Source organism: Plasmodium inui (genome assembly GCF_000524495.1).
Source record: "Plasmodium inui San Antonio 1 unplaced genomic scaffold supercont1.5, whole genome shotgun sequence".
In the NCBI taxonomy this organism is placed as follows: Eukaryota; Apicomplexa; class Aconoidasida; order Haemosporida; family Plasmodiidae; genus Plasmodium; species Plasmodium inui.
The window spans coordinates 468696-486563 of record NW_008481839.1 but is presented as its reverse complement, the minus strand read 5'-3'; the positions used below and the strand labels follow the sequence as shown (position 1 = coordinate 486563).

Sequence of the window (17868 nt, the reverse complement as noted above, 5' to 3'; positions counted from 1 at the left end):
TGAAAAAAAAAAAAAAAAAAAAAGAAATTAAAGCGTCACACGACAAACCAGCGACAAGGACGAGCAAATTTGCGAATAAATTGCAACATCGAAAGATGCAATTAAGACACAACTGCAACGTCATATGCTCACCCATCAGCCGATCAAATGTTCACCAGAAAGGGGGACTATTTCACGGACAGGAAATAGGTTAAGCGGGAATTTTTGTTAACGCTGCTTCTCTGCATATGCAACACACAAGTGGGTCATAAAAAGATAAATCCGCGAGGGAACCTTTCTGAGTTCATCTTCCCTCAGTTCAACTTTTCTCAGTTCAATTTCCCTGAGTTGAACTTTCCTGGGTTAAACTTCCCCTCGGTTTATATTCCCAACCGCGGTGCGACATCACATGTGCATATGCTACGCCACACCGTTCACTCAAACTGGTTATCTTACTAGTTATCTCATTAGTGATATTAAGAAAAAAAAAAAAAAAGGAGGAACAACTGGAGAGGCCAAACTTACCAAAGGAACAAACACATAGTGATACAAAAAGGAGACCTCCCCCGAGAATATCAAAATGCAGAACGCACTGTCGTCCAACTTGAACATGGAAAAGCGATTCGAATATTTGACCACATTCTCTAGCAATATCGCGGGGATGGTCTACGAGTTGAAAGACTTGATAAAAATTCACGAAATTTTAATTTATAAAGAAAAGCTCAGCAGCACGAAAAAGGACCAGCTGCAAAAGCACCAGGATGATCTCATGGCGCTCAAGCTGGGTGCGCCACACGAGCAGGAGGCACGAATGAACCGTGCTCATCATTCGTGCATACTCCGTATGTTTGCACATGCAAAAATGGCAGACAATTTGCGGCGGATAGTGTGCCGCTATACACTTCGCACCCACCCATCCCCCTCTCCAACAGACCTCGAATCGATCAAAAAAGAAAACGAAAATATGGATGGACAGCTTAAGTATTACAAAAAGATTGACGAGTCCATTAACAACGAAATTGTTAACACGTCGGTGAACATACGGAAGATGAAGCTTCACATAAACATGGAGGAGAAGAAGTATTTAAAAAATTATCTCAATCCATCGCAAGCACGTCTGCGTATGAGGTGCCCATTCACATATGAATGCATGCCGCTAGTTCAAACCTTCAACGACTGACTAGTTGTATTTTTTTTTTTTCTTTTTTCCCGAAGAAAAATCGAGATAAAAAAAGATATCGACGAAATGAAGAACGTAAGACAGGAGCCGTGAGCCCTGTACATGTGCGCGAATACGTGTGTATGACTGTCTTCGCTTTCAGCCCCGCTTTCTCTCGCTTTTTTGCTCCTGCTTTCCCTCTCTGTTGTGCACCCGCGCATGGGCAACTGCTGTTACATACCTCCCAACCTGTTGGCCCCCCAAGAAATGCAGCAGATCTCTAAAGCAGATGAACCTCCTTGATGACAACCTTTCTCAACTAGCAAAGCAAAAGCAGGGCAACGGAGCAGAGGTCTCAACGAACAGAGAGAATAGGTTAACTGGGCAAGCAGTCAAAGTGGGGAAGGAAAACACAAAAGGGGTGACCGAAGAATCGGGGAAAGAGAGTACTACCTCGCCGCACAGAGGTTCAGGAGATACACCCAAGAGCGAAGTACCAAAAAAAAGAAAAAAAGAAAAAAGTGACAACCACGTAAATTCACGACTATCAAAACATTGTTCATAGAAATATGCTTAATGTAAAGACATACTTTCTTTTTTAGGCAAACCGTCTGCTAAAAGGATCGTGCATTTAGGTGGGACGAGCCACTCTCCCGGGTTGAGGTTGTGGGCACAGGCGGGCCCCGAACTTCCCCTTGGGTATTTCCCCCCTTCTGGGAAAGCCAACATGGGAAGAGGGATAACTGGTCACGTAGAGGAGTCCGAAAAAAGAAAGAAATGAAAAAAACAGATAGCGAAGCGTTGTAACATACAAATTGGAGAAAGGACGTGTAAAAAGCCACGCCCAGGGTCCACTTGCATTTTTTTCCTCATTGTGCATGGGTATGTCTGCGCCTTCCTGGGGATACTTCTGCGTGTGCATATATGTGAACATGTGCATACTCGTCTGTTTAGCTCGGGCTAGCGGAGGTGCTGAAAAATTTCGCAGCTCCCACATCGCTGTAAAAGTGGCGACGTGGCTCCTTTTAAAGGAGTCGTCTTTGACAAAGTTGTCTTTAAAATAGCTGTTTTTAAAATAGATCCTTTTAAACTTGTTTTATTTTTTTTTTTGACTTGTTTTTCCGTCGTTAATCATTCACCATGTGGTGTGTGAACGGGTGCTGGATCTGGTCGTTTAGCCCCTACACCGCTGGTCTCTGAAGCCGCGTTAACCTCCGCGCCCGTGCTGCGTCATCGAAACTATCATCACGAGTTCCATTTCAAATTGGATTCAAAAATTCTCCCTCTACATGTCCGACCCTCCAGCAGGATGAGCTCGCCAAAATGGGGGTTCTCACTTCCACTCGCGAAGCGAATCGGGCAGGGCATGTAAAAGTGGCGTATACAAATTGGAAGGAAGCGGAAGTAGGGAAAAATAGGAGTAGGCCAAAGCGAGAAATAGATTACGGTAGGATGCAAAGAAATATTCACATGAAGGGGGGGTGGCGCGAGGAGAGCATCCCCTCCAATCTGATTAAAATAAAATGTGAGAAAAAAAAACCTGGGTACCTTTAGGTGCTCTCTACAAATCGCTCAAGATACCCAAACTGTAGCAACGTCTACCCCAGAGAAGGAGGATTTTTTTTTTTTTTTAACGCCGCTTTGCTTACCCATTTTGTTCGAAGGGTGAAGTTCAGCCCATATGCATACTGCATGTACATCTAAATGTGACGGTTGCGGCAACATCAAAAATTGTAAGGATTCGTTTCCCCTCACTCACGCGATGTGGTTCTCATCTTTCCCCGCAGAGAAGAGTGGTGCTCCCCCTCATAACCCTATTTTGAGATACAAATTTAGGGTTAGGTACACCACTCACTGAAAGAAGTGGGAGGCCCTTCCCCGGCACTGCATTTGGATTCGCCTACGGGTTGTACAAGCGAAAAGTCGTAGGCATATATACGTATATTTGTATGTCCCATGTGATCCCCTGTGGCAGCGGCCCATCTGTCGGATGATCATAGCGCTCTCCTTCCGACATGGAGGCGGAGAAGGAGTACCTCGATATATCGGACTTGCTCCGCCGGAATGTGGAAGGTAGCCCGAAGTCTTCACAGCGTTCGAAACGTTTGGCATATAGTGTGCCATACTTAGGGATTAGACCTTCCCCCCGCTTATATGCGGCTTCCCCCTAACACATATGTTCTCTTTTGCACGCTGCACATTACACACCCTTGTCAGACCTGAACGATGAAGACGAAATCAGAGTGTCCGACTTCTCCTATGGGAAGTACGTTTGCTCCCTCGAGATGGGAGACAACAAATTGGACGTAGGGATCAAGCCAGAAAAAAGAATTACAATAAAAGAATGTGAAGATAAGGGATACCTATCAGAAGGTATCAGTTTAGAAGACATGGTTCTAATTATGGACAATCTTCTCCTCCAGCAAGTAAAGGTCCTATTGGGGAATCACCCCTTTTTAACTGTCCTAAGTTGCTACTTCGTTCACCACTCAAGTGTTATTAATTGTAATGGCGATTCCTTCTTCTTCGAAAAAATCTTCTACAAATGTATAAAATCCCTTTCTGCGGATAGCATATATATGAACATCTTCCAGAATGACAATCGGGAGTTCCTTCAGCTTATGCAGAGGGGGGTAGGAGAGCAGGTCGTGGCACAGGGCAAGAGTGCAAGTGGGGCAAAGGATGAGCACCCCCCCACGGAAGGATATTCCAAGGAGATGGGGCCAACCCAGAAGGACAACCCCCCAAACAAATCGGACGCGCACCGCTCCATGTGCGAAGAAGGCTACCTCAGATATAACCCGTTTACTTTCTTCCAGCTGTTCTTAATCCTCTACGCATCAACAGCCGAAATTATAGACCACGTCGTGACAAAGAATAGCTGGCTGCACAGGGATGACTACAAGGGTGGATTGCTAAAAATAACGGACTCGTTAATTTACCACTGCAGGCGGAGGAGGCGGTACGTGATGAAGAACCTCTTTCTCGTGAAAAGGTGCTTCCCCAAGTTCTTGGCGCAGTACGAGTCGGCGCGGAGGAAGCGAGGTACGAAGGGAAGTGCGCATAAAGGTGGAGTGAAAGAGGGAGGCAAAAATGAAGGCAAAAATGAAGGCAAGAATGGAGACAAAGATGGACGCAAAGATGTAGGCCAAAGTGGGTGTCACGAGAGAGACAAAGGGGAATCCCACTTAGCAGACCCACCTCCGGGCCACGTCCTGCCCCTCCTTCGAAGAATCCAGTTTTGCATTCACCTAAACACGATGCTAAATCAGGTCATCTTCGAATCCAGGGAGATGAACACAGACTCTATTAAAGAAAATTGTAAGGAGCTCCTAAAATGCATACGTACGATCAACGAAGAAGTAGGTTCCAAATGTCAGCAACAAGACAAACAGATCCGAAAGAAATATTTTAATAAATATTTTTTAATGTATAAACTGAATAGTGTGTCAAAGCACGTGACCAAAATGAGTGTGCATGAGGGTTACTCCTTTTTTGAGAAGGTCACTCTGGATATAGACTACATTGTGGAATATTTCCAGCGCATAAACGCCAAGTCAAGCTTCTTCGACGTTAAGAATCTAGTGCACTATGTAAAATTTTACTCCGCCAGTGGCAACGTTTTGGTGAAGTGCATTTCGAGGGGGTACATCCAACAAGTGCTGAATAACGCAAGGGGGGACTTCCTTCCCTTTGAGAGGGACCTACTACTTAAGGAAGAGATAAAGGCTAAGCGTTTTTTTCACAGTTTGGAAGGGGCACCCCCAGATGGAAAAGTGGAACGTCCCGAAAAGGAGGCAACACGGCAACAGCTGCAAGAAGTGGAAAAGATGCAACAAATACCAAAAGAGGACCCCCTTGAAAAGCGAGAAGACGACCAAGCGGAGTCTATAACGTTGGATCCGGCCCCCCCAGGTGCACTTATCGCCGAACAGAACCATCAATGGGACGATTACGATGAGAACCGAGATGTAGGTCATTACTACTCCCTCTTTCTAAACACGTACAGAAAGGAAGAGACGGATGATGTTCCCTCCACAAGACGCCTAAATGAGAAGTTCTCCCAAAATGTGAAGCAAAATATATTTGTCAGTTTCTTCCTCCACTTATTTTTCAACGAATCGTATGTAATACTAGAAGAGGTGTCCAAAGAGGATCCGAATTTTTTTGTCAAATCTGTAATTTTTAATGATCTGTGTTACTTTGGCTTCTCCCCCCCTCTGCTAGTGTTACTGTCATACTTTTTCTACTCCCCTGATACGTTTTTTTTTGCTATGGAGCATGTGTACCAAGTGGACAAAGGGTTGACTTATACAAATGAGGAGGAATATAAAACATTTTGCGGGATGTTTTTCCCTCCCTGTGCTGTTAAAAAACTGGAGCGAGATTTGCGCTTGCATTTCCCTTATCTGATAAATTATATGCAAAAGGAGAGCTCCCTTCTAGAGTTGTTCACGGAGTTGGAGGAATTTATCGACGAGTGTGCAGGGGTAGGAAGCGCGCCGTGGGGAGTGGACCAATGCAAGTCCGAAGAGGAACGTGGAAGTAACTGCGTTTCGGAATGTGGGGGCGCCTACCAGGGGAGCAGCACCGTGGGGGAAAACCAACCCAAGGGGGAATGCGCCGAACAGGACAAACGCGCCAAACGCGGTAATGGCACCCGCACCGACGGACGCATCCACGAACGCACCACCAGCCCAGCGATCATAACCAGCAAGCGCTTCAAATTGACAGTCCTGTGCAAGATATTTCACCTGTTCATGCAGTATCTCGAGATAGTTTTAAAAAAAGTCCTAAACTTTTCCTTTTTGCTGGCCCCTAGGGAGCACTCCAAACTGACCGGATTTCACACGGACATGTGCGTATTGTACACCCTCATGAAAATTCTGGCGTACTATTTCAAATTGTACAATATGAACAGCGAAATGGACAGCGTGGAAAATTATCTTCACTGCATTTTCCACACTGTGTTAATTGATTACAGCTGTTTAAGCCTTTATATAAACATACCATCCGACCAGGAATATGCCTTTACCTATTACGTCATGTCATTATCCTATAAAGAATTGGCGGGCACAGTGCAAAAAGGATTCAAATTAAATTGTGCTGAAAATAGGAGCAAATTAATTTATTCCTTAATTTATTACATTCTGTATCTTTACTCAGATTTTCTGATGATTTATTTTGTTTATTTTTCCTACACCAATGTGGATTCGGAACCCGTCGAGGAGGACTCGTACAACATGAAATACAAAGCGTGGAATTTCTGTTACCCAGATATTTCAAAAATTAATTTTTACAATTTCCAGAAAAATAAAGCTGCTCTTATTAACGCCGTCCTCACGAAGAATTTAAAAATCACCCTTTTACAAAATGACGAAATCAACATAGGGGTGAAAAAAAAAATTAAAAATTTAGCCCAAGTGAAAGAGAGCTACCGCAATTCGAAGAAACGGATTGACCAATACTCAAGCTTGTTAGATATTAAAAATTACTTCAGTCATAATTTTCGCTTTTTCGAGAAAACCTCCTCCGACGTGGACATTTGTTCCTATTTCAAAGGGTGTGTAAGCGAGATTCAGAAACTTATAAAAGATGCCTCAAGCTGCAAATACGACAACATTGGCTTCGTTCGCATTTTCCTAAATTCGTACGAACAAAATTTGATAAAGTCTTATAAGAAATTTCCCCCCTTCTGCGTTGAAAATTCTTCCATCTTTTTGAACCCGTATTGTGAGGTGGTTAATGGGCACTCCTATTTTTTAAGTGTGCAGGAAAGGAAGAAGAAAAAAACATAAAATGAAGGGGGAAGCAGAGGACAAAAAAGAAAAAAAAAAAAATCCGCAGAAAATTGCCGCACCGTTCTTAGGCATATATCTGCCAGATAGTCAGCTAGCTAGCTATTCAGCTAGCCATTTTTTTTTTCCGTGTGTGTGTGCAATTTCCCTGAGCAGGGTAACGTTTGTCCATTTTCGTATATTTTAAAAAAAATATGTGAACAAGGTTGATGCCTTGAAATGGGGAGGTACCAAAAAATTATAACGCAAAGAAGGTTAGCCGCGGGGGGTGAGTTCTGGTATTGACGGAAGTTAGCCTACGTCATGGCAACGGGGGGAATAGGCAGCAACGTAAATGAGGCGGTGCTCTAACCGTGTAAACACGATGTAGACAAAAACAAATCACACTTTGGTCACCTCGGCGACGTGCGCTAGAAGTGAAAAAAATAAAAACAACCCAAACGTGGACACGCTAAAGGGGTGATACGCGACGGTGGACTTAAAAAAAAAAAAAAAATTGACATCAAAATGGGGAGAAAAGGAACAAAGACGGTGGTTAAAAAATTGCGCCAAACGGCTGATTATCCAACTGGCGGGGGGTACCCGCTCCGTGCGCTCCTCATTTGAAGTTCCGCTCGCTTCCAGCTTCCTTCTGATTGGAACCCATCGAAAGAAGTACGCCCTCCATGGAGCCCCCACTGGAAAGGGAAATGTCGCCATCCACATCGGGCATTCCAAATTCGTCGGATGAAAAAATTTCCGAGTCGTTCCTACTTATATTAATGTATTGCCCTTTCAGCTGCTCCAACATTTTAGTCAGGTGTTTATGTTCCTTGTACAGTAGAGCTGTTTTTTCTTTTATTTTGTCCTTCTCGAACGTCTGTTCGCGGGACTTTTTCTTCCTCGTGTCACTAATTCGTTGGCACTTCCGCAGCTTCTTGTTTAGCCTTCTAAGTTTCTTCCTTTCCTGGAGCTTTTCCAATTTTTTGTATAGCCTGAACATGTAAAAGTATGCAGTGAGGTTTCCGCAGTATTTGATCTTCAGTTCTGTGAGGATTAGATAAAATTCCGAGAGGGGGATTTTCTTGTCCAGGAGATCGTCGCTGAAGAATGAGAAGAGTTTCTCTTTCTCTTCATCGGACACTGTGCGGGGGGGGAGACGGTGGTGTGGTGATGAAATAATTCGAGGATGTACCAAATGGAAGGTGTAACCTATCGATCGTGTAACCTATCGGTCGTGCAACCCATCGATGGTTCCACGTAACGGCGAGCCAAGTGCTGGCGCCCCGAGCGTGTTACCTTGAATTTCGGGGCCCTTTCCGCCTAGGCTGGACTTTCCAGAAGTTTCTCTAGACGACTTCCCTGGTGCGGTCCTGTCAATGTTTCGATAGGACTCCATTCGTTCCTCTTCAAAGAGCGAAGAAGGAACTTGCAGCGTATCGACATTAAGCAGACCAAAATCATATTTGCAATTTTTCAAATTAATTATTTTGCTCTCTTCCAACTTTTTATTTTCGCTACATTTTTCCATCCGTTCGAGAGACCACTGAATGATGTTCTTAAAGTTCTGCTCCTGATCCATGGACACAAATATTTTATCCTTCTGGTCCAGGTTGTCAATCAAGTTTCCTATGTTGATGGTAATTTTAAATATGAACTCGAAAAAGATTTCCGAAATGTACGTTAACGTGACGTTCTTCATGAATATGTCTAGCAATTCTTTGTAAATTTCAATTGCGAACATTCGCTGCTCCTTGTTGATATTTGCACAGACGGAGTTGCTATCATTTTTGGGAAAAAGGCAGAAACGCATTTTTTCATTTCCCGATAAATTTTGTGCGAAAAGGTGGTGATCATTTTGGTTTCCTTCTTTTCCCTGCACGTTCAGGCTTCCATTTTGTGCGTCATTCTTGCCTGCACATGTTGGTCTTCCTTTCGCCCCCTTTTTTGATGGCCTCCCGTTGATGTCTTCAAGGGATTCGTCGTTTGGGAGATCTCCTGCGCTTTGCTTGAGCTGCGTATCCCCTCCGCGACTGGCGCAGTGATTCCCCTTGTGGGTGCTTCCACAGTTGTCACAGCTGCCACAGTTGCCAAAGTTGCCATAGCTGCCATAGCTACCAAAACTGCCAAAACTGTCATTATCATTGGCGTGGTTTCCCCCCACGCCGCGATCCTCCCACCGCCGCTTCAGCTTCATCCCCTTTTTCCAAAAGCCGCGGACATTTTTGAAAACTCGCCTAAACGAGTCAGCAAAAAGTCTTACTTTTTTTTTTTTCTCCCTAACGCGGTCAGGTAAAATAATCGAAATTTGTCTTGCATTCTTGTCGTAGTAAATTAGGGGCTCCTGTTCCTTTCTCTTTTGCACAACGTCGACGAGCGTTTTGGCAAAGGTGCCAAGAATGGGCACGTGGTAGAGGGCCTTCTTCCTCCTGAGGTTATCGATGCACTCGTAGAACAAGCAAATCAGCAATTTCACAGTGAAGATGACATGCAGCAAAATTAGGGAAAATAAAATGACAAAATTGAGGAATTCATTCAGATTGATAGAAAGCAAAAGGGATGTCACAACGATGGTTGATGTCCATATGAACAGACTTGTATTTTCCAACTTGTTTAGGGTAAAAAAATTTCTCTTGTCAAATGGCTGAAAGATGAAATGCACACACAGGGAGAAAATGGCGATGAAGGTAATTAGCAGCAACTTGGAAGTGTTCGTTTCGTCCGATGGGAATAAGACAACTGTGGTGATGAAAAGAAAAAATATTTTCCTCGCAAAGACGATAATTTCCCAGTACCACCTGTTTGGCAAATATCCATTGTGTAGAAAGCCGTATTTTATGCGAACATTTTCTTGAAACAAATTGTGCCTATTTGTGTACAGGACGAAGAAGGATAAGAAAGGGATGCCCAGGGACCATATAACCGTTCCGGATAAACCGAGAATGAAAAACTTCAAATAATCCGTCTTCAAATCACACTGGATACTGCTGACCCTACTTAGGATATATCTACCCAGATGTTTTGTATACATAATGTAGGAGCAGTCAAATAGCTGAAACATTCTCATAGACGTCTTCGCATGGATCATAAATAGAAAGGTAACATACACTGGAATCATATCTTCGAAAAAGATAAATGCTCTATCCATCCAAGTGTACTGTTCTAATTTTATATACCTCAATATCATGATAAACCTTTCTTTGGAATAGGATTTCTCCAGGCAGTTAGCCAAGAAGTGAATTCTCTCCCTTTTGGCTATACTAAGTAAGTCCAGTTTGTTCTCAATTGCCCTCTTCCGCGATAAGGTGTATATTTTCAGGATAACAAACAGGATCAAGGTTAACGTCCCCATGAGCAGTACCGGGATAAAAAAAAATAACAAACTGGAGTAGAAGAAAGAGTCGGCATAGGTTACGTCAAAATAATGTCTCAATAAACAATCGATGCTGATGATTCGTCTGCTCTCTCCTATATTTATGAGCTTCGTAACTTCCCTATACAACTGGTGCACAAATTCTGGTAGAAGCAGATTCTTATCTTCCAGAATGTTAATCAGCAGCATGCTGGAAATGTAATTGACGGCAATTTTTATAACAATGGAATGGATGGACTTTCGGTAAAATCCAGAAGACACATTCAAGTAGGATATCAGAATGATGATAAAGCAGAATGTAATGTAGATGGAGAATAGGATAACCATGTTGACGATGTTATTTGGACACTTAACACACACAGATCGCATAAACGTGTTCGTATACCCCTTTGCACATTCCACACATAAGTAATTATTCATACTGTGATGACATTTATTTCGTTCAAGACACGCACCTTGTATTGGACACTTTATAAACTTCCACTGACTTACATCGACATTCTTTGTCATCACCTCATCTAAGTAGTATCCTCTTTTTGATTCTGGCTTTACATGATCTTCCGAAGTTATGTGAATATTTTCTAACCCTAACTGGATCCTACTCAAGGCATTTTGGTATAATCCCCCTTTGCATGTCGCCCCTTCTAAGCAAGCCAAACAGTTTTGTTTACTGTAAAAAAAACCCTCCTTACAGAAGCAGTGCGTTGGGTAGATAGATCCTTCCAGACTTGTCGACTTAGGGGGACAAGACACGCACGACGTTTCATCTCCAACGAAATTTTTGAATGTCCCTTCTTTACACGGTTTGCATAGCTTAACCGATCTGCTGATATCCTTCCATTGTAGGTAGTACCCCTTGGCACATTTACAGTCATCGTAGTTGTGGGCAGAATCTACTCCCAGCGGGATTGCCGTGTTATCTGGGCATTTCACAAGCCGCTGATACTTTGCGTACATCACGTTGGTATTGTCTCTGTAGAAGAAGGTCTTCAGAAGAAGGTTCACTAAATCGTCTTCTTTTCTTTTCTGGTTTATGTGCCCATTTGGAGGACCTGCTAGCTGATGCCTCTTCAGGGAGAGACTTGTGGACGCATCCGACATTCTGCTTAGGCGGCTGAGCAGCATGACGGGGAGGGGATTACCGAAGTAGCTACTGATGGGGAGTCTCCTGTGCCGTTTGCGTTGCGTGCGCGACTTACCCGGAGGGGCGTCTTCGTCGGGTCGAACAGCAGCTCCGCTGTGAGATGCGTCCTTAGCCATATGCTGACCCCCCCACTGAGATCCATCCGCGTTTCCACCCTGACTGGTCGATTGACCCCCCATCTGACTTTCCTCCTTCTTCCCCCCGTGCACATCCACACTGCCACCTCCACCCCCACTACCGCCCCTGTGCGCTCCCTTGCCCCAGCGCACACTATATTCGCGGATCATCGAGTTAACGAAGCGTCGCCCGTGGGATGGGCCAAACGATCCGATGTGTCTCCTAATCATTTCGATCATCTGATTGTACATGTCCGGGGGCACTTCGAATATGCTCTCACCTTGGCAGTACAGTTTCGTGAAGGAGCAAGGTTTGCACTTTTGTTCTTCCAAATAGTACCCCTCGCGGCAGAGGCAGAAGTAGAAATCTGAGTTGCTCATATTCGTAAGAGTAACACTATTAGGGGGACACTCGTGACAGGCTTCGTTCGCTATGGTAGATTTGTAGGTCGAATTGGGGCACCTACTGCATAGCAGCAAGGAGGGGTTCTTCATAAGTGTCTTGCTCTGTTCTTGGGTATCAACCTCGTTTGGCATAATATGAATGAAGCGGTTCTCCCTTGTTAGGACTTTCCCGAAGTGCAAAAAGGGGGAGAAGTGACTGGGTTGTTCGCTAGTATGGGGGATACTATGGCGGATAGTATGACGGGTAATCTGCCTCTCAGACGTGTACGCATTTATAACCTTATTGGCCGCCCCATTGGGGGTGTAGCCAAAGTTGCACTGGCAGTTAGCCAATTCGTAAGAACCCGTTTTTACATTCCTAGAGTTTTCAGGGCATTTTACAGGCCCCCTAAATTTGCTCTTGCTGTTTTTCTCCGGACAGTAGTATCCTATGGGGCATTCCATACACATTCCCCTTCTCCTGCTATAGAAGAAGCCCTTACTGCATATGCACTCGTGAATAGATTTAGCCCCCTCCACTAGGGTCACGCTGTTGGAGGGACAGGGGGTGCCTAAGTCGTTCGATATAGTGTCTTTGTAAAAGTTGAGTGGGGCCAATTTACAGTGCTCATTTAAATTGTACGATTCTTGCAGATGCTTTACGTACCCTTCGACACATAAGCAATCCTTAAAGGAGTTATTAGATTTGTTGGGCTCCTTTGTGACAGAGTTGTTTGGACATATGACTGCATCTCCAGTGTATTGAGTCAATCCGTCTGGTGGGAAGTTACCCACACAGAAGTGGTTAGGGAGGCATGTAGAACAGACCTTCTCTGAATCTTTGTAGTAACCACTATAACATGAGTTGCAACTTTCTATGGTGGTGCTTCCAAACGTTTTATTCATAGATTTGTTTGGACATTTTTTACACTCTTCTGATGATACGGTATCTTTGTAATAACCTATGTTGCATTGCATGCAGATGTGTTTGGGGTCAATCTCATTCGGTTTATAAGAGTAGCTACTAAAGAAGAGGTTATAATAATGCTCTTCTCTTGATCCCTTTTGCTGTACCTTTTTCATGTTGATAGGTTCATATCCCTTTTTGCAGAGGCAGCTACCCATGGTGGTAAAATCGGTTCGTCGCTCACCTCGCAAGGTCTCGTTATGTTTGGGGCACTTTTGTATTTTCTCAAAGTTACTAGGACAGTAATGATCTGCCGGACAGGTTTCACATATACTGGAGCCAAACAAATCGAAGGTTAAGAAGTAGCCAGCGTTACAGCTGCACGAACTTTCTGCCTCAGTTTTCGCCCCCAATATGTGCGAGGTTGAATTTTCGATGCACCCATTCCCTTTGCATAGTCTATTCGATATGGTATCCTTATATTCGCCAAATTTGCAGGGAGAGCAAATAAACTGGTGACGATTTTTGGGGTCTATTATATATTCATGCCCTACGTCACAAAGGCAGTGCTTCTCACTGGTGGGCACCGGCTCAAAGGTTGTCTGATTTGTCTTACACGGGATGCACGAAGTGTACCATTTCATATTCTTTTTGATCTCCTTAAGATTGTTGTAGGAGCCCTTCGGACATGGTTTACACTTTTTATTTTCAAAGTAGTGCCCATTCATGCAGACGACATTGAAGCGGACATGTGAAGTGGAGACATGAAATAATCCATGCATGGTCACACGCAGTTCGATTTGTGGCGTCTCAATTCTGTTCAGCTTGAGTAGTATTACTCCCGTTTTTTTGTGGATACTTATATTCTGCCCCTTTAGAGAGGGGCTCATATCAGTTATCGCGAAATATTTTATCTGTCTCTTATCTCCCTTAATGACAGGCACAATTTCGATTTGCTGATTGTACAGATGCCATGTATTTTTTTTGTATTCAAATTTGGTCGTGCTCAACCTCTCATGCATGAAAGACGATACAGCATGATGCATGTCATTCTCCTTCCTTATGAAGGAGTTAATAAAATTGGTGTCTTCATGAGAGTAGGTAAAAATGGAACTTATCTTGTAGCTGGACATGTGCTCATTCTTCACATATTTGTAATATTCTATTTTCGTTTCTGACTTGTCCGTTGAGTATATGTGCAATTTGTTTGACTCACTGCTGGAGACATAAATGATGTATTCGTCCAGCTTCCTTATCACCGTCATGTCTTTGGCGATCTCGGAAGCTATCTCTAAGTCTTTTTCTCTGTATGTATATATATGTTTTATGTATCCTTCTTTTACCTCTCCTGATGGGACGTTCTTCTCTTCAAACCCAAAACTTTTATTCCCGCTGTTTTGAAGTAGGAATGACTGCTTTGGGGATAGCTTCTTCATCTTTTCCTCCAATCCGTGGATCCCCTTCTTCGGATGTGCACCACTTACGGGCGCCACTCCCTTCAACGAATCCAACACCATGGTTGGACCCAACATAAGATCAAACCACAAAATCTGGTGAGACTCGTAGAGGACGAAACAAGTGATGGTGCTATTTCCTAAACACTGAATCTTAATCGGAGTGGAAATAATAAAAGTAGAAAGATCCGAATGCTTCAGGTGTATTTCTTCAAAATGGCTATTCCGGAGGGAGACTAAATTGACTTGATTCAGGAGTATAAAAAAGGTCTCACCTAGGTAGGTGAATTTATCTATACTGCTTATTCTCGATATCTTTGGTGTAAACCTAGTGTTCTCCAGAGTGAGTTCGTAAAAATCGCTAGTTCGGTACTTCTTCATTGTTAGCTGCTTCGTGCTGAAGGTATAGATGTAGGCAATGGCGTGCGGCTTGTTGGACGAGCCGGCTGCGCTTGGGGAGCTCTCTGGGGGGATCGCGTTGATGCCGCTAGTTTGGACTGCCGTTGTGGCGGTGTTAGCTGTGTTAGGGGGGTTAGCAGTGTGAGCGGTATCAGCCGTGTTAGATGTAGCGATTGGTGAACCCTCCGGGGGCACCAGCTCCAGGAAGGAGAACGTGGGCGCGTAAAAGTCGTACTTGATCAGAAAAAATGGAGTCAAATGCTCAGACGTCACAAACCAGAGGGAAACATAATTATCCCTTTCGTGCGACCAGAGGGACAAAATGCTCATTTTGAAGGGGGCTGTGTCTCCCCCGTCGATATTAAAGTGGTTTCTAACAACCCAGAACAATTTTCTGGTTAGATACATATTATGTGTGCTGTCTGGAAGGCTTCTCACATGGAAATAATGAGCAAAATCTTCATAGGGAGAAAAAAGGAAGTTGGAAAGGCTGACGAGTGAAACGGAGCTAAGCGGATCAAGCTGTCTCTTCCTTTCGCAGAGATAATTTAGGGAAACGCCACTTGTCTTTATTTCTTGTAAAGAAAAGGTGTAGAAGCGATTCCTTTTTTCCCCCCCCTCGGGTATATCATTCTGGGGACTCCTCCTAAAGGAGCTTTTAAAATGCTTATAGTAGAAAGCACCTGAATATTTCCTCAGCCTGTTAATGTGCGTTTCTTCTACAATTTTTGACGAGAATTCTTTTAAAGAGGTGGTGTCTGTAAGTGCGCATGAAATGGTGCTGAACGAAAATAAGTGATCGGTGAGACTAAAATTTGCCACGTCATTTAGGAAGACTCTATCCTCGAAAACAGTGGTTTCTTTTTTTAAAAGGTACTTCACATTCGACGTGCTGTAGTCATTATAAGTAATTAGGCCTACATAAGTGAAGATGACATTGCTGTATGATGGATTTTTTATACATATCAAATTGGAGCCATTTTTCAAATTGGAAATTTTGTGAAAGGCGACGTGGGTAATGCCTTCTTTGTCTTTCGCCCCACTGATGTGTACTCGTTGATTGGTATGGCCTCCTTGATTGCTATGACCCCCTTGACTGCCACCACCTCGTTGACTCATTTCTATTCGTCCAGTGATCTCTTTGGTAAATTCGTCATTCCGATTGAGCATCGTTTGTAAGTCAAAAATTTTATCCGCGTAGGCATAAACCGTGGAGTAGGGCTTGGAGCTGTCCAAACGGGGCCTTATCCTCTGAATGGATTTACTAATATCTATATTAAGAAATTGCTGAAATCCGGTTGGGGGTGTATTTTCCAAGAACCGTAAGTTTCTACATTCATAGGAATGTTCCCCCTGCATTATGTAGATCTCCCTATTCTCCATAACGGCATTGTTGACATTTAAGGATAGACTTTTCTCCTTATTAACATTAAACACGTTTATCGATGTATCAAAAATGTGGTTGCTGGATAGGATGTTCCCGACCTTCGTAGAATAGTCTCTGAGCAAGCATATCTTGGAATCCTCATCAGCGTAGTAATCCCTATAACAGGCACATATAAACAGATTAGCATTTTGATAAATGCGCATGTGAAAATTTCTGAACGAAATAGTCACCGCTATTTCGTCATCTACATTGTGATATGTATAATCAGTAGGTTCCATTACCCTGTTCTTAAGAGGGTCATCGGATGCTACAGGCTGGTGGGAACAATCTCGTTTGCTGAGTGCTAATCGAAAATCGGACACATTCTTCATCGTCACATCGAAATTGAATAGAGATTCATTAATGTAAGTAATGTCATTCATTATTATGTCTTTTTTGTTATCACAAAATTCTCGAAATATGAATCCATTCATCTTAACGAAGCAATATATTGTTCTTAAATTCTCTGGATTGCGACAGTAGTTATGTGTGTATTCTAAGCCTAAAATTTCCTTTACGTTTAAAGAACTCCAGGGTAGGCACCTCTGACCTGATATCGACCTGTCTTGGCACCCACTGTAGAGTTGCCCATTTCCTTCCAATTCTTCATTACACACATCGTACAAAATGGAACACACCAATTTGTTATAATGCACTTCGAATTTTTTAAGGTCCTTTTGAGTATCTTCCAAAAAACCTGCACAAGGCCTTATCGCACTGATTTCGTTAAAACAGCTGATGCTAATTCTGTCCATGTCTAACAGATCATGAGGAATGCAATATTGTTTATTTCTATGAAAACGAAACACTTTATTTTCACCGCATAGGTTGTCCAATCTTCTTTGGTTTCTCGAGATGACACAAGTTTTCATCTTTAATCTATTTAGAACTTCTCCTGGGATATCCTTAACTGGAGCGCCTGCTGGGAATCCAAAACATCTAATCCTTTTGCCGCAGTTGTCTACGCATCGGGGGTAATTCATATGTCTATGTAATTTTCCTTTATGGAAGCAATAGCAATGGTTTGTCATTTCTAAGCATCTTGATATGTGCGGGTGGCAGTACTGGTTCAACATGATCTGCAGGGCGCTGTTCAGTTCTCTCTTTACGTGAAGGTATTTTAGTCTAGTTTGTGCAAAGGATTCCAGTGGTTGCCTCCTCTCTTCCGTTGTCTTCTCACGCTGCCTATGAACTTGGCTCTTCACTTGGCCGCTTCTCTCACCGCTTATCTGGCCGCATATCTGGGAAGCATCTCCACCTCGCCTCCACCTCTCGTGCCTACCCCAGTTTAGGCCCATTGACCCATCCTCCCCGATTTTCACTTGACTCGCTCCGATCGGTCTCCTCGGCTCCCTCTCCGCAGCCCGCTCCTTATTCCATTCACCCTCAACAGAATTCACGTCAAAAATTCTCAACCCTTTCCTTTTCTCATTCCTCCACCTTGGCACATAAAGCCACAAAATGGAGAGAAATAGGCTCACCCAGTTTATAGTCATTTTTTGTTGTCTACTTCCAACTGTAGCGAAAGGGGTTGAGGGGCAGGACACGCCTCCTCATTTCAAGGTTGTCTCTTTTTTTTTCTTTGCTACGTTTGGCTACGAGGGATGGGTTGACGCGTCTACTTTAGCTATCTCAGTACAGATTCGCCACCTCGTCTACACACGCTGATGGATTCTTTTAGGATTTCCCTTATCCGTCATGGCTACTTGTGGCATAGGCGTTACATACACATCTACGCGAAGGGATAAAA

At 43.5% G+C, this 17868-nt stretch overlaps 3 protein-coding genes across 3 annotated transcripts; 2 read left to right on the top strand and 1 right to left on the bottom strand.

Moving 5' to 3' along the window:
• Positions 1–559: 559 nt before the first annotated feature.
• On the top strand, positions 560–1252 carry C922_01552 (hypothetical protein; the record flags this gene model as incomplete). Its single annotated transcript, XM_008817155.1, has 3 exons — positions 560–764; positions 912–1059; positions 1195–1252. 3 exons carry the CDS (start codon positions 560–562, stop codon positions 1250–1252), a joined length of 411 nt encoding a protein of 136 aa, XP_008815377.1.
• A 1901-nt stretch (positions 1253–3153) lies between these two features.
• Positions 3154–6936, top strand: C922_01551 (hypothetical protein; the record flags this gene model as incomplete). Its single annotated transcript, XM_008817154.1, has 2 exons — positions 3154–3211; positions 3356–6936. 2 exons carry the CDS (start codon positions 3154–3156, stop codon positions 6934–6936), a joined length of 3639 nt encoding a protein of 1212 aa, XP_008815376.1.
• Positions 6937–7534: 598 nt separating this feature from the next.
• C922_01550 (hypothetical protein) lies at positions 7535–17614 on the bottom strand (the record flags this gene model as incomplete). Its single annotated transcript, XM_008817153.1, has 2 exons — positions 7535–8058; positions 8215–17614. 2 exons carry the CDS (start codon positions 17612–17614, stop codon positions 7535–7537), a joined length of 9924 nt encoding a protein of 3307 aa, XP_008815375.1.
• Between the last annotated feature and the right edge of the window lie 254 nt (positions 17615–17868).